At 39.6% G+C, this 16,075-nt stretch overlaps 1 protein-coding gene across 4 annotated transcripts; it reads right to left on the bottom strand.

Moving 5' to 3' along the window:
- Window positions 1-1,084: 1,084 nt before the first annotated feature.
- On the bottom strand, window positions 1,085-16,035 carry LOC123999347 (dual specificity mitogen-activated protein kinase kinase 4-like). Of its 4 annotated transcripts, XM_046304999.1 has the most exons (13): window positions 15,583-16,035; window positions 14,608-14,643; window positions 13,084-13,116; window positions 11,058-11,160; window positions 9,407-9,578; window positions 8,908-9,027; window positions 8,632-8,751; window positions 8,473-8,524; window positions 8,177-8,304; window positions 2,597-2,674; window positions 2,305-2,453; window positions 1,943-1,988; window positions 1,085-1,770 (listed from the first exon to the last, which is right to left on the bottom strand). In XM_046304999.1, exons 1-13 carry the CDS (start codon window positions 15,725-15,727, stop codon window positions 1,657-1,659), a joined length of 1,296 nt encoding a protein of 431 aa, XP_046160955.1. In that variant the 5' UTR covers window positions 15,728-16,035; the 3' UTR covers window positions 1,085-1,656. The 4 variants fall into 4 exon arrangements, with proteins under 4 accessions (XP_046160955.1, XP_046160957.1, XP_046160956.1 ...); XM_046305001.1 differs by lacking the exon at window positions 13,084-13,116 and having other exon boundaries at window positions 11,058-11,148; window positions 15,583-16,031; XM_046305000.1 differs by lacking the exon at window positions 13,084-13,116 and having other exon boundaries at window positions 15,583-16,027.
- Window positions 16,036-16,075: the final 40 nt, after the last annotated feature.

The following is a 16,075-nucleotide window of genomic DNA, read 5'->3' as shown; positions in this document are numbered from 1 at the left end:
TGAATTTGGCATTGTATTATAGGGCTAGACTCTTCACACTGGCTATTTATCCTTCACATTTGGCCATTTATCCTGCTAGCTTGTACCCATTGACCCCTGAAATAAGTTGAGATATTGTCATGGCTATTTCTTTGAATATCAATCTTTTTTGTATTAAATGTTTCTTCATATTGTGCTTTCTGACTTACAGGCCAGGCCGTTGCTTTCCTTTATTGTGCAGCAATTATCCTGACCAAAAGGAATGGACTAAATAATGAATTATAAAAGCGAAAACTAGTAAATAAGGTCTTCATGTGTTTCAAATGCTCCATTGCCACTTGCCAGAGTTACTCTGTATTAACACCAGTAAGTCAAATCCCTGTACAGGTTTTGTTGGATAGTTCTTACATTTTCTATGACACCAAAGCTCAAAATGTACACTCATATTTTCAGTCAGATGAAAGATCAAATAAATTGATACATCCTTATTTCATAAGCTCATTTTAATATTCTCAGGTCATTAAATATTTTACACATTCTGCCCAGCAAGATATTCTATTTTGAATGTCCTACAGTAAAACTGCAAACATTTAAATGCATGTTGTATGCAATGATATCCAGCCAATTTAATAGTTTACTACTGTACCAGTATTTTGCCAGCAGTAAAATAAATTAGATCTGGTAATCTAAAAAGATGTGAAGTGTGTGTACTAAACCTCTAGATTCGGTGTACATTGTGAATATTATAGGAGTCAATCAATCAGTCTGAAAACAGTTCAGGTGCCATGCATTTGAGAAACAAGTACTGGCATATCAGCTGAAATAATTAGGGGCCGGTCGGGTCCATTAGAACGGTTGCAACATCCAGAACAGTAGGCAATTTGATTACAGATAAATGTGTAGCTATATACAGGGATACAAGATGGCATGAGTAATTACAGATCAACTGCACCAAACATACATAGAGCTTAGCTTTTAAAGAGAGTGTTGCATATGCCATGGCTGAGAGAGCGAGTGAGTGTGTTTGTGTGGTTGCTTGCCTTCTTACATCAAATGGATTAACCTGAGCTCAAATATATGCAGAGTAACTAAATGTCTCTCAAAGCACAATTATTTCTCTCTTTTATTTATATAATCAGCACAAAGTCCATTGCACAGTGACGGCAGCACCCTCACAACATTGGATGGAGGCCACATGATCCTGTCCATCAATGCCGTTATGTTTTAAATTGCTTTACACCATAAGAAGCAAGGTTTCATTTAAGATACCAACCACAATTCTTAAAGTCACATACATGGAAGAGTCAAAGAGCATGATTCCAGTATCTCCAAATCATATATTCCACAAGTGATTAAACACTATAAATACATGTCCAGATTTTAAATCACTGTACTGTATCCACATTAAGAGATGAGGTCTCACATTGAGGTGAACCAAGACCATGGTATATTCATTCAGTTACTAGTTGTACTTACATGTAAGTGTGTGTGTAGGATAGAGAAAAGTGTGAGAATGTTGATAGCATACAGATGTGACTGATCACCAGTCTTAGTACACGTGGTGTTTTAATTTGTACATTTCCTGTCTTAGTTTAACACTGCAGTATGGGATGAAGCAACTCTTTAGGTCATTGTTTTGTTGTTTCTGTTCCAGGCTTCCGTTTCTACTTGTTCTAGTCAGTCGACGTACATGGGGGAGCTGGGAGAAGTAGGCATCTGATCCAGGATTCTGCAGACGTAACTGGCAACATCCACTGAGCGCTCCTCATACATCAGAATGAAAGCATGTTTCTGTATTTAAGAGAACCAGAAACATGTAATAATAATAATAATAAGTATCGCTGCATGTAATAAAATGACACTAATACTTAGTCATTTAGCAGACGCTCGTATGCATACACCACCCCCGGTACTGTGGGAGCCATGCTCTACCAACTGAGCCACACGGGACGTACATACTTACCAGAAGCTCTTTGTACTTTGGCCTTTTTGACTCATCCTTTGTAAGGCTAAAGGGAATAAATAAAGGGAATAAATAATTAAAATTCTGCTCTGCAATAAACCACATCATGGTTCTCTTCGAGACTTAAAACAGACATTACATGCTTTGTCCTCCAGGGGGAAATCAAATCCAGAGGATGTCTCATGCAGAAGATTACCTTGTGAATTTCACATTTTATTATTTGTGGGTGAATACTGCGAAAATATGCAGTAGTTTACATTGACAATATTGCTCTGCAGTGATTCAATGTACTTCAACTTATACTATATCATCGTGAGAATAACATTGAAGCAGTGCCAGCAGAAGTTGTATCTGTCCTTTACCACAGATTGACAAAGTTGATGAATTTGGGGGAGAACTGCCTGTCTTCTGAGTTGGTAAGCTGTGGAGGTTCTCCCTTCACCACCTGTGTCAACTGGTCAAACACACTGTTCCACTTTGGGTAGGGAAACCGCCCAGTCGCCAGCTCGTACTGTAAAACAAACCCCACAAAGACACCATGGTGAGTCTACAGTTACAATATACCATCTTGTCTTGTGGATTTAACATTCAGTGCATCTTCAAATAGCTCGTTGAATGTTAAAGAGAACGTGGACAAGAGGGTTGATGACCCACCAGTGTTATCCCCAAACTCCAGACGTCTGACCGGACGTCATAGCCTTGTCTGGAGGCACTTGGGTCTATTCTCTCAGGCTGTGGAAGAGACAAGGAAAACATGTTACAATTCATCATGGTGATATCATAGATGGGCCTTTAAAAGAGAAACTAAAATGAAGAACAACCATTCAAATAAAATGTTCAAAATTAGACAACTTGGGGGAGGTCTAAACAGACTTGAGAGACAAGTGTGTATACAGTATAAAATAACACCATATATTTGAGGGTATCGGTTTTAAAGCACTTTATGCATCTATAGTTCCCCCATTTTAAGAAATCACAAGTATTTGGACAAAATCACAGTAATCTGAAGGTTTGTTTTTGGTTCCATATAATTTCTCACACAACTGTATCAAGCTTGTAACTCTATAAACACTTTTGCAGTTTTTTGGGGGGAACTTTTAGGCCAGGTTTTGTTCAATTGTAAGCGAATGGTGAATAGTAGTGATGGGAAAGGAGTTGGTGCTTTCACCGAAAAATGGTTCATTAAACAGAGCGTCATTATCTGTTCACAACGCACATTAGTGGCATCTGCATTAAACAGAGCGTCATTATCTGTTCACAACGCACATTAGTGGCATCTGCATTAAACAGAGCGTCATTATCTGTTCACAATGCACATTAGTGGCATCTGCATTAAACAGAGCGTCATTATCTGTTCACAATGCACATTAGTGGCATCTGCATTAAACAGAGCGTCATTATCTGTTCACAATCATTATCTGTTCAGCGTCATTATCTGTTCACAATGCATTAGTGGCATCTGCATTAAACAGTCATTATCTGTGATTATCTGTTCACAACGCACATTAGTGGCATCTGCAGATGTGATTATCAGAGAATATTGTTTTCTCCACTGTTTTCATAAAAATTCAGTGGCTCAACGATTAATCATTGGATTTAGTAGCATATGATCAGTTGGAATACCAGGTTCACATCAGACTTCAGGCTTCTTTTTTTGCCCTTCAAGTTAACCATTTCTCAAAAACGGAATCTATGGCATTATTTAGGATGCTTAAGACAGAAACGTTTACTATACTAAATAAAACAAATTTGAACAGTGCAGAAAGTGTGGTTTCACAAAATAATTTTCTAAATAGTGTCTCTTCAATGTTATTCGACCTCATACTCGCACGTCACTAATGCTGCAGACATTTTCTTTAAAGCAGTATCCAAATCCATAGGATGTAATGATCACAATATTATTGCCATATCTAGGAAAACCAAAGTCCAAAAGGCTGGGCCTAATATAGTGTATAAGTGGTCATACAAGAAGTTTTGTAGCGATTCATATGTTGATGTAAAGAATATTTGCTGGTCTGTGGCGTGTAATGAGGAACAACCAGACGATGCACTTGACACATTTATGAAACAACTTATTCCAGTTACTAATAAGCACACACCCATTAAGAAAATGACTACACTTAAATCCCCTTGGATTGATGAGGAATTGAAAAAAATTGTATGGTTGAGAGGGATGAGGCAAAAGGTATGGCAATTAAGTCTGGCAGCCCAACTGACTGGCAAACGTACTGCAAATTAAGAAATCATGTGACTAAACTAGATAAAAAGAAACTACACTATGAAATGAATTATATAAAGAATGATATTAAAAAAGCTTTGGGGCACCTTAAATTACATTTTGGGAAAAAAAGCCAACTATGCTCCATTCATTTAATGGAACTCATTCATCACAAAGCCCAGTGATATTGCAAACTACTTTGCTTATCTTGCCAATGGGGAAAAAGTCATTAAAAACTTAAGGGTGACACGCCAGCAGCAAATGCTGAAACTCCACATCCAAGTATATCGGACCAAATTATGAAAGACAAGAATTGACAACAGAATTTCAGCATGCTTTTTGGGAAGGACACTCAACAAGCACAGTACTTTCACAAATTACTGATGATTGGATGAGAGAAATTGATGATACAATGATTGTGGGGGCTGTCTTGTTAGACTTCAGTGCAGCTTTTGTCATTATCGATCATAGTCTGCTGCTGGAAAAAACGTATGTGTTATGGCTTTACACCCACTGCTATAATGTGGATAAAGAGTTAATTGTCTAACAGAACACAGAGGCTGTTCTTTAATGGAAGCCTCTCAAATATAATTAAGTTAGAGTCAGGAATTCCCCCAGGTAGCTGTTTAGGCCCCTTGCTTTTTAAAATATTTACTAATGACATGCCACTGACTTTGAGTAAAGCCAGTGTCTATGTAGGCAGATGACTCAACACGTCAGCTACTACAGCGACTGAAATGACTGCAACACTCAACAAAGAGCTGCAGTTTGTTTTAGAGTGGATGGCAAGGAATAAGTTAGCCCTAAATATTTCTAAAACTAAAAGCATTGTATTTGGAACAAAACACTCACTAAACCTAAACTAAATCTTGTAATAAATAATGTGTAAATTGAGATGACTAAACTGCTTGGAGTAACCCTAGATTTTAAACTGTCATGGTCAAAACAAATTGATGCAGTAGTAGCTAAGATGGGGAGAAGTCGGTCTATAATAAAGCGATGCTCTGCCTTAACAACACTATCAACAAGGCAGGTCCTACAGGCCCTAGTTTCTACCTTCTTAACAACACTATCAACAAGGCAGGTCGTACAGGCCCTAGCTTCTACCTTCTTAACAACACTATCAACAAGGCAGGTCGTACAGGCCCTAGCTTCTACCTTCTTAACAACACTATCAACAAGGCAGGACCTACAGGCCCTAGTTGTATCGTACCTTGACTATTGTTCAGTCGTGTGGTCAGGTGCCACAAAAAAGGAGTTAGGAAAATTGCAATAGGCTCAGAACAGGGCAGCACGGCTGACCCTTGGATGTACACAGAGAGCTAATATGAATAATATGCATGTCAATCTCTCCTGGCTGAAAGTGGAGGAGAGATTGACTTCATCACCACTTTTATTTATGAGAGATATTGAGGTATGTTGAATGCACCGAGCTGTCTGTCTAAACTCGGACACCCATGCATAGTGCATACCCCACAAGACATGCCACAAGAGGTCTCTTCACAGTCCCCAAGTCCAGAACAGACTATGGGAGGCACACAGTACTACATGGAACTCTATTCCACATAAAGTAACTGACGCAAGCAGTAAAAGATTTAAAAAACAGATTAAAAAAAACACCTTATGGAACAGCGGGGACTGTGAAGCAAAAAACATTGGCACATACATGCATACACACACATGGATTTAGTACTGTAGATGTGGTAGTGGTGGAGTAGGGGCGTGAGGGCTCACAGTGCGTTGTGAAATCTGTGAATGTATTGGTCGACCAAGATGAATTTTTAGTCTGGGACAGCCCTACGGAAAACCCTGTCCATGTCCTCATTGCCTGGTTCTACACACCTTTCATAATAATCACTTCAGCCAGTTACTTCACATATGACCTCACCTCCACACATATAAAAAAAAATGCAGTGGTTCCGAACTGTGCCCAGGTCATCAGAAGCAGACTTCCACCAGCCATGCTGCTGAGTGGAGGGAGCACCTCCTCTCCTCTGGCTCATTCATTCATGCACCAGAAATAGATGATGATGTCACCCATTCACAGCAGTGGGACAGAATTCCCTGACCGCAGCACTGATGTGTTTTATGGCATAGTGGCTACAGCATCAGCTCACCTCTGCCAAGACTAAAAAAGATCTGGCTGCCCAGCTCTCACCTAGGACACAGCTCACAGCTACTCAGACATGTTATTAACTCAAAACACAACTACTCCGACCTACTACACCGTGTATAAAACATTAACAACACCTGCTCTTTCCTTGACAGACTGAACAGGTGAAAGCTAGGATCCCTTATTGATGTCACTTGTTAAATCCACTTCAATCAGTGTAGATGAAGGGGAGGAGACCGGTTAAAGACGTTTTAGCCTTGAGACAAGTGAGACATGGTTGGTGTATGTGTGCGATTTAGAGGGTGAATGGGCAAGACAAAATATTTAAGTGCCTTTGAACAGGGTATGGTAGTAGTTGGCAGGTGCACCGGTTTGTCAAGAATTGCAACGCTGCTGGGTTTTTCCACACTCAACAGTTTCCTGTGTGTATCAAGAATGGTCCACCACCCAAAGGTCATCCAGCTTGACAACTGTGGGAAGCATTGGAGTCAACATGGGCTAGCCCACCATACCTGTGGAACACTTTCGACACCTTTTAGAGTCCATGCCCTGACGAATTGAGGCTGTTATGAGGGCAAAAGGGATGCAACTCAATATTAGGAATGTGTTCCTAATGTTTTGTACACTCAGCGTATATTAACTCAAAACGACATGATGCACATTTAATTTAGAAGTGTAATTGCTTTCAAATACAAAAAGTATTTCCTAATTAAAATTACTGAACTGTGGATTAAATAATGCTTTGGTACATAATGGTAGTAGCAAAATTAACCTGACACTACAGTGTGCAAAATAATTAGTGAGCATATTCCAACAAACATTTCAGACATGTGGCCACTTGCCAGCTAAATGATCTAAATCATAACAACCAGAGGGGAACAGGGCTAGACTGTCACCAGAACCAAATACCATGAACCAAATCTAACCTACTTAATTGTAGTGTAGTACATAATATTCCATTGAAGTGAAATCAATCCCTCTCTAATATCTAGACCAAACAGAGACAAATGGTGCTAAAGCAAGAAGCACCTGGCAGGTCTGCAATTTTTATATTTGAAAAAGGAAACTGGAGCCATGTGGGTTGGATTCCTGCACTGTGAGCTCACAGCTGTGGAAGCACCAACCCAAACAGCTTTATTCTGACAGACATGAATGAAGTAACCCAGCCCTTCCTTGGCCTTCTGATAGATGCGTGGCAGAGATATGGCAGAGGTGTGCCCTACGTCCTGATAGGGAGATGCCAAATTTAGAATGGAAACTGGAGGGGCCGCGGCTCCATTCAGCAATACCACCGCCAGAAAATTAACCCTGTGATGACACGATGAGCTCATTCAACTGCACTGCCAGCAGTTTGGAAGACTACAACCATGTCACATACACACAGACTGAATGAGATTCCTCTGCAGCTAGTCCAAAATAGGAACAAGACAACAAGCATCTGCAAGAACAGATATCAGTAGCAACCATAATATAATTACCAAAGCTGCCATCAACAATAAGGAAAGGGGAATCAGAGAAGTGTAGGGGGCTGCCTTAAATTGGCATCCGCTTCATCAGCGCCCGGGGAGCAGTTGTTGTTAGGGGTTAACTGCCTTGCTCAAGTGGGAGAACGCCAGATTTTTCCACCTTGCCGGCTCAGAGATTTGAACCAGCGATGTTTCAGTTACTGGTCCAACAATCTTAACTACCTGCCTCCCCTCAATAACAACAAAACCACAGTCTCCTTACAACTGACGATCACCACCAAGTCACTAAGTACCAAAACAGTTGAATTCTTATTATGTACTGGATCGTGTGAAAGTGAAATGTATTCTTTGAAAGAGCCTTAGTTGTACATCTTCCACTTGTCTTGTCTTTCAGCTATTAATGAAACATTGCACCAAAATCCCCATACATCACTTACTGCCATGTACGGTCTGCACCCTGCATCTCTGGTTTTGGCAATGGAGTCCACCAGCTGCCCACTGATGCCAAAATCACAAAGCTTAATGTTGCCATTCCTGTCCAGGAGGATGTTGGATGGCTTGATGTCTGAGAGGAGAAACATATAGTAGACATGACAGAGTTAGGCTAAGACTTTTGGGTAAAGGAAGTGCCACTTCTGTTGTGGTACAGTAAATAGAGCAGTGAGGTAATAAGGCAATACACATTTCAAATGAGGAAATAAAGAACAAGGTCTCCATTTTGGAGTCGTCTTACCTCTGTGAATTATTTTCAAGTATTCTTTTAAGTGGTTAAGTGCTTTCACAGTCTGTAATGAAAACACATAGCAACTAAATTAATATAGAGAAATATGTACCCTTCCTGTCAAATTTAATCCGTGTAAATTATGTAAGGAGAAAATGCATGAAAACTTACAGCTAATGTTATTTTGCCTAATATTTCCTCTGGAATCACATCATCTAAAGCACAATATACATATTTGTAGAATTTGTCAAAGGAGGTAGACATAAGTTCCATACATATCCAACAGTCGCCCTGACAAAGAAAAGAATCGTAAGACATAACATTACTGCGTGAAGACAATACACTGCTTATTGCTAACTACACAGAACGATTGATTGACATCCAATGCATTTCCTATGTAGAGAAATCAATCAACAAAACAAAGAAGTGAAAAACTTGCATGGTCACCTCTCTGAAAAGAGCCCCGTAAAACTGAACTATGTAGAGACAGTCACTACTCCTCATGACCACATCCAGGTCCATTAGCAGCTGCTTCTGTTCCTTCTCATCAACCGTTGACCTAATCCTCTGTGGGAGACACACATTGTAATCAGATGCATGTTGCTTTCAATTGTGACTATGGTTGGAAGCCACAGGAGGTTGGTGGCACCGTAATTGGTGAGGACGGGCACGTGGTAAATGGCTGGAGTGGAATTAGTGGAAAGGTATCAACATCAAACACATGGTTTCCATTCGCTCTGTTACAGCCATTATTACAAGCCTTCCTCCCCTTACCATGAGCAACATGTTACCATATCCTGCAATGAGAGTCAGTTACACTTTGGTGATTATGATGATTACTGAGTGTTCATTTCACAATATAGCCGAAGACTGATGAACAGGCATAAATCTTGCCCTGAACACTTCCTGTAGTTTAGTCAATAAGAGGTCAGTAAGGGGCAGTCACCTTGACAGCCATTATCTGGTTGCTGGGCTTGTGCACCATCTTGTTGACAGAGCCGTAAGCACCCCGCCCAATCTCCCCCAGGTCCTTGAGGTCCTCAGCCGTGAAGTCACAATCGCCACCGGCGGTCTTCAACTTCCCTGACGACTCAATACTATGCGTACGCAGCCTCTCTCTGGCCACAGAAATCGGTGGGAGACATAAGAAACACAATCTTAGTTGAGTTAATTTCACCTCAATCATATACTGAACAAAAATGTTAATGCAACATGAAACAATTTCAAAGATGTTGCTGTGTTACAGTTCATATAAGGAAATCAGTCAGTTTAAATAAATTGGGCCCTAATCTATGGATTTCCTATAACTGGGCAGGGGTACAGCAATGGGTGGGCCTGGGAGGGCATAGGCTCCGACGATCCCACAGGTGAAGAAGCTGAATGTGGATGACCTGGGCTTGCGTGGTTACACGTCTGCGGTTGTGAGACCGTTTGGACATACTGACAAAAAAAATCTTTTTAAATGACGTTGGAAGTGGCTTAGAGAAATTAACTTTAAAATTCTCTGGCAACGGCGCTGGTGGACATTCCTGCAGTCATCATGCCAATTGCATTCTGCCTCAAAACTTGAGACATCTGTGGCATTGTGTTGTGTGACAAAACTGCACATTTTAGAGTGGCATTTTATTGTCCACAGCACAAGGATCACCTGGGTAATGATCATAAATCTTAATCAGCTTTTTGATTTGCCACACCTGTCAGGTGGATGGATTATCTCGACAAGGGGTAAAGTACTCACTAACAGGGATGTAAACAAATTTGTGCACAGAATGAGAAATAAGCTTTGTGCGTGTGGAACATTTCTGGAATCTTTTATTTCAGCTCATGAAACATGATACCAACACTTTACATGTTGCGTTTATATTTTTGTTCAGTATACATACATATATACATACATACATACATTTTGTTCAGTATACATACATACATACATACATACGTTTGCAAATAAATTCATTAAAAGTCCTACAATGTGATTTTCTGGATTTTTTTTCTCATTTTGTCTGTCATAGTTGAAGTGTACCTATGATGAACATTACAGGCCTCATCTTCTTAAGTGGGAGAACTTGCACAATTGGTGGCTGACTAAATACTTTTTTGTCCCACTGTATATGATACGGCACCTGAAAAAGGATGGTTAGTTGACATCCGTTTGTTCAGTTTGCATTATCCAGCATCAGTCATTTGCTTGTCCAGGGTAACTTAGCAGGCTCATGTTATCTTCTAATTACACAGCAAAGACACAGGGCTTATTCACATTCACTACAATGGTGTTGCCCAAACAGGTACTTGAGGCTACATTCAGTTACGCTCTGTTTTCCATGAGCAGGTGGAGATAGAAATACAACAACTGCTAATCATTCCAACCTCACTTAGCCTGTCTTTATTGTGACAGATTGCCTGGGTACCTATACAGTACTGAATGTTACATTGACAATGTGTGGCTTTGGAGATGAAGAGTCTCAGCAGACTGTAGACTAGAGTGCAGAGTCATAACAATTCATTATGCAGGAGTTTGCATTGTGGCTAATGCAAATTCCGCTCCATGTACATCTTCAGAAAACCACATCCATTGCAAAGTTTGGAGGTCAACTTACATGTGGGGGTTCTGGAATGGGGGTCCTGCTGTACTCAGAGTGAATCTGGTCGTTGGTTTAATCGGGGGATTGGCAAAATTTAACTTCAGTGCTTTGCGTTTACCTGATAGGGAAGAGGCAGAGTTGGTCAGATTGCACACAAGACATCTATGGCAGTTGTAGAGCCAAGAACCAGAAAACAACACTTACACACTCAAAGACAACATGAAAACAAACAGTTACCATACCACAGAATGAGACCAGTAAAGCAATGGAGAGGTCAATTTAACAAGAGTATTCAAGTAAATTTACTGAAGTCATGCAATCCACATCTAGGGATGATAGATGTAAGAGTAATGACCTGCTTCTTACCAAAGGCATCCCTCTTTATATTTCTCTGTGAGAACATACATTTATTCTATAGATGTTGCTTTTGAGATTTAGGCTGATACTGAACTATATGGGATAGTCAACAAAACAGGTCTTGACCAAATTAAAATGAATCTCGAGTAGGTCTAATAACAGGTTCTCAAACAAATATGTGTATGCTATAGACTCAGTGGCCAGGAACAGAAACCCCCTGGAGGTATTTTTACAAGACATGTCCTGGTTGTACCAGTGACTCATTGCAGATGGTAGTTATATACTTTAACCAGTTCACTGAAGTTGATGTAGAGGCATACACTTCTCAGTAGACACCTGCTCTAAACCATAGCCTAGTACTAGATCACATCCTATGGCTATTCAGGATGGAGGCTTAGCTACAATCCAACACTCACCTACCATGTTTTGCTTGGTAATTGAAACAATGAGGGAATAGGTGAGAATTTAAATTAAAAACGGACCATTTCTTCCTTGATTTATACATGTTTTTATTTATTTAGGCTACTACCCAGAGACTGTGAAACATGACAACATTGTGTAATGAGATTCTCACTCAACAAAAGCATTGTTCTGACAGAAAATCTTTGAAAATACAAAATGTGACTTTTGGCTCATAACCATACATAAGAGTCAAATAGCCTACACTACAGACTAGAAAATATTGCCAGGGGAGAAGGAGCTTCCCAAGTAGAACTGTTCTGAGTTCACCTTGAAATGAAGGATGCATTCTGTTCTCTCCACCCAAAACACCACAAGAATGTATGTATTCAAATTCCAATAAAATGGCACAAGCTATTGCAAATTACACTAGTGTCTCCATGTCTCAACAGGCAAGTGTTTAAGTACAGCTCATGCCAAAAATCACTTAAGTGTTCAAAACAAAACAGCTGCAAACTGGTTTGGAAAACAAGGTGGCAAAACCCCAAGCATTACTAGCTAGTTTTGCTTGTTAGTAGCAAGCTGACTAAAAATGCTAAAACTTTTAAAAAAGTAGAGCTTCCATTAATGTTTATTAAAAACACACCTAATTAATAAATACAACCTAATTAATAAATACAAGCAAAAGGACTACACGTCTGTCAAGATAAAATACATTTCCAACACAGTGCTATTTTGTGTAGAAGGCTAAAACCAAACAGTGGTAAAGACCGGTTGAAAGCCAAGTGTGAATCTATATACACCAATGCTAATGGAAGCTCTTAGCCCTAGGCTTGTGCCGATGATGGATGATCAGAATATGCATTGGAACGTCTTGGTAAATAAACATTATGAAACTAAATTGTTTGGTGATAACTAATAGTAAGGTAAAAACATACAGGATGGTTAACACCAACTGTTGGTGTTTTTTAAACTACAGAGAAGTTAAATCAATAAGACTCACAGTTGGACAAGTCTTTCTTTCACTTGCTTTGCATCAGTAAAATATTATGACCTAATGTCTTAAATCACAGACCAACATAAGCTACACTCTAACTCTAGGATAATCAATGTTTAGCCTCAACTACTAGCCGTAACTATCAAAACCGGCACAAGCCTACTTGACCCCAACAACTCTTCACTTGGATTAGTTGAGAAAAGAGGACAGACTCCCCCATACCAGACAATCAGGCGGAAGCAAAGGGTTGAGAACTGTTGGTACTGTAGCAAAAGAGGTTTGGCTTACTTGGGGGAGCTCCAGACAGGTTTATCTGAAACCCTAGGAGGTGAGAAGAGAACATTTCTTTTTCATATTTCACCTGTATTTAGGCTAAGGTTTGACCGATAAACAAAAAACAATCAAGTTCTATTAGGAAACGTGGTGAAAACAAACACTGTTCTTTCTTCTCAGCTTCAGTTTAGACCAGGGAACCCAACACCCGACACCCGGCACCACCATGACTGACAGCTATTTGAAGTATCTCAAATCAACTTGATTTTTGCTAAATGGTGCTTCATTACTGGAAAAGTCTATGAATCACAGTTTGATACCAAGTGTGGACAACAACTACTACACACACTAGAACATGACCAACTAGCCCAATTGAAGAAACCCCGACCGGAAATATTTTATCTAGGCCTAACCTACATGCAATACTTAACTAAATAATTAGGGTACTTATCAGATGTTACCAGCTGAAATTGCAGCAGCCTTGTTATCAATGTTGCATGTTAGAGTTAATAATCATAAATGTACTTAGTTTGAAGCAGGAAAAGCTCCTTTGCGTAAGCCCCCCAAATTATACAATTTGAACACAGAGACAACTGGCTGAATAGGTACTGGTGCTAAGAAAGGCCTACTAAAAACATAGAGAAGACAAGTGCAAGAGATGTAAACCTATGCTATATATGGTACATTTCCCAGACCCTATTGTATTCATGTTGTATGCACTTTTCCAAAAGAAACCAACCAAATAACTGAAGAGTTAAAAACATATTTATTATTCAAATCTGGAAGACCGTGTTTTGTTCTGTTTTTTGTTCACTGTAAAATGTAACACTGCACTTTGAAATGTCCCTGTAAACAAATGTGGCTATGGCCTCGTGACAGACTCAAATTATTTTCTTCTGAGTGAACTACTGAACTTTTACAACTTGGCCCCACGTCAGTGAACTGGTAAACGTTAAAGCTGAGCATTCCACCACACAGAAAACAGAAAAATGTATTGCATATGGGGGGGGGGGGGGGGGGGGGGAGAATTAATCTACATGCACACATATATAGCCAGAAATAACCAATATAACTTTGGTATGATTGAGGATTAGCTCAGGATGATTCAGTGGAGCTAATTGGGGTAGACCTATAAAAACAACAACCTACAAATGTTTTTTTTAATGGAGTGGTGTGAGATAGAAAATTAAATGCATCCACAAAATGATCCTGGCAGGGAGAGACAATGACAATTGAAGAAACTATTCTTGGGACAGCTCACCATTGATCAGCATCAAGTCAGGAGGGTTATGGGAAGTTAGTAGCATTATGGAAAGGGAAGAAAAATATCACAGAAATGTAGTTTCAATACTTTGACAGAAGTGGACCATAACATATTTATTTAATTTACTACCTGTTAAATATCAGATTGAGAACGGCATGCAAAAGTATAGAACCAGATCCAAAAGAAACTAACGAGCTACGACAGTTATTGTTAAAGCATCAACAAAAATATATGATCTTTATGAAATGTGTAATATTGACAGTAACGTTAGCTACCTGTTTCACTCTGACATCTCCAGCACGTGTTGGATTCTGTAAGTTAAAAAATATATAGTTTGTAAAAACATAGCTAGCTAATGATGCATTGGGTGGAAATTTAACAGATTTCTTCTGGTGGATGCAAGTTAACGTTATTTGAAATCTAAGAGATTCTCATGCAACAGTTTCACTGAGCTACCAATAACTGCCTGGCCTAGGATACTTCGGGATTTTAGTAATAAATTAATAATAAAGCCCTTTATCCACTTCACAAGAGTCAGATCAAATCATGGATAACATTGTCTCTGCATCCAGTAGTTGAGGTAGTTTCGCAAGCTAATGCTAACTAGAGTTAGTGCAATGACTGGAATTATATGGTAACTGCTACAGTAGCATGTTAGTAGATACAATGAATTTCCCCAAAACACATCCCAAAATGATCTTGTTATTTTTAGAACGGCAACATATTGTAGTTAGCTAGTTAGAGGTAACCTGACATTGAAAGACAGTAAGCAACACATGACCAGATCCAGATAAATCATGACAGGCCTTCTTATATTCTATAGCTAGCTAACGTTATTTAGGCTAACTAGCAATGCCGCTTGTTAGCAAACCTTAGCTAACGTTACCCAGCAAGCGACTTAACTTACTAACTATTCACTAGTTAACGTAAGCTGTGGCTAGCTAACGTTGTTTTTGGTGTTACTTATTTCTAACACACATTTCCAGAACCCGTTATTTGCTTAGAAGACAATGTTTTGGTTGTGAGGCCAACTGATTTTGACAGTAGCTAGCTAACGTTAACTGTAGACACCAAGCGAACTAACAAACTAGTAATAGTGTGTGAATACAACTGAGGCAAGTTATGTTAGTAAGTATATAGCTAGCCAATATAGGTAGCTAGTTCATTAGCATAGTCATTAGGTTACTCCCGTTAACTAGATATTTGTTTGTGAGTGGTGTTTTAACAAGCCGGTATTTTACAATCCTTACCTTGCATACTGCTCATTGTTGTTATGTGTTGCGACTGGGATTGATGGTGATGTGAGCCTGTAGATCCTGCGTTATTGCTGTTGTGGCTGGTAGATGTTGTTGAGTTGTTGGGGCTGGGTGTCGCCATTGTGTGTTTGAATTCCATCAGCAGCACTAGGCTGCAATGCAGAGAGCAACTTCACCCTTACAAAACAAGACTGGAGAATAATCAAACTGGCTCGACTTCTTCGACTCAAATGTGGTTGTAGAGAGCGCTACCGAACAAGACTGTAACTACCAACAAACAGTACGAAATCCGGACAGTGTTTGACAGTCCGGTAACCCCCTTTCCACATAGAGTCGAGACCAAAGATGGTGGATAAATAAAGATTATTCAGTCAGTCCTTTTACGATTGAAAAAAGGTCAGTTCCGGCTTACTTAACTGGGTGTGTCTCTCATAGACACAAATGCAATAGCAGCTTGGTCTGGTCTACCTAGTTTAATTGAACAAGA

This window comes from Oncorhynchus gorbuscha, linkage group LG16, assembly GCF_021184085.1.
Source record: "Oncorhynchus gorbuscha isolate QuinsamMale2020 ecotype Even-year linkage group LG16, OgorEven_v1.0, whole genome shotgun sequence".
Lineage (NCBI taxonomy): Eukaryota > Metazoa > Chordata > Actinopteri > Salmoniformes > Salmonidae > Oncorhynchus > Oncorhynchus gorbuscha.
The sequence above is the reverse complement of the archived record's forward strand: the minus strand, read 5'-3'. Positions and strand labels throughout refer to the sequence as shown.

What these genes read in the sequence shown, in the direction of transcription:
- LOC123999347 (XM_046304999.1), bottom strand. Translation starts at nt 15,727, where the DNA reads ATGGAATTCAAACACACAATGGCGACACCCAGCCCCAACAACTCAACA. An exon ending in GGTGCAGACCGTACATGGCA is followed by an intron (nt 2,675 to 8,176) that starts GTAAGTGATGTA and finishes TCTCTTCCACAG; the next exon opens with CCTGAGAGAATAGACCCAAG. An exon ending in GGAGTTTGGGGATAACACTG is followed by an intron (nt 2,454 to 2,596) that starts GTGGGTCATCAA and finishes TTTGTTTTACAG; the next exon opens with TACGAGCTGGCGACTGGGCG.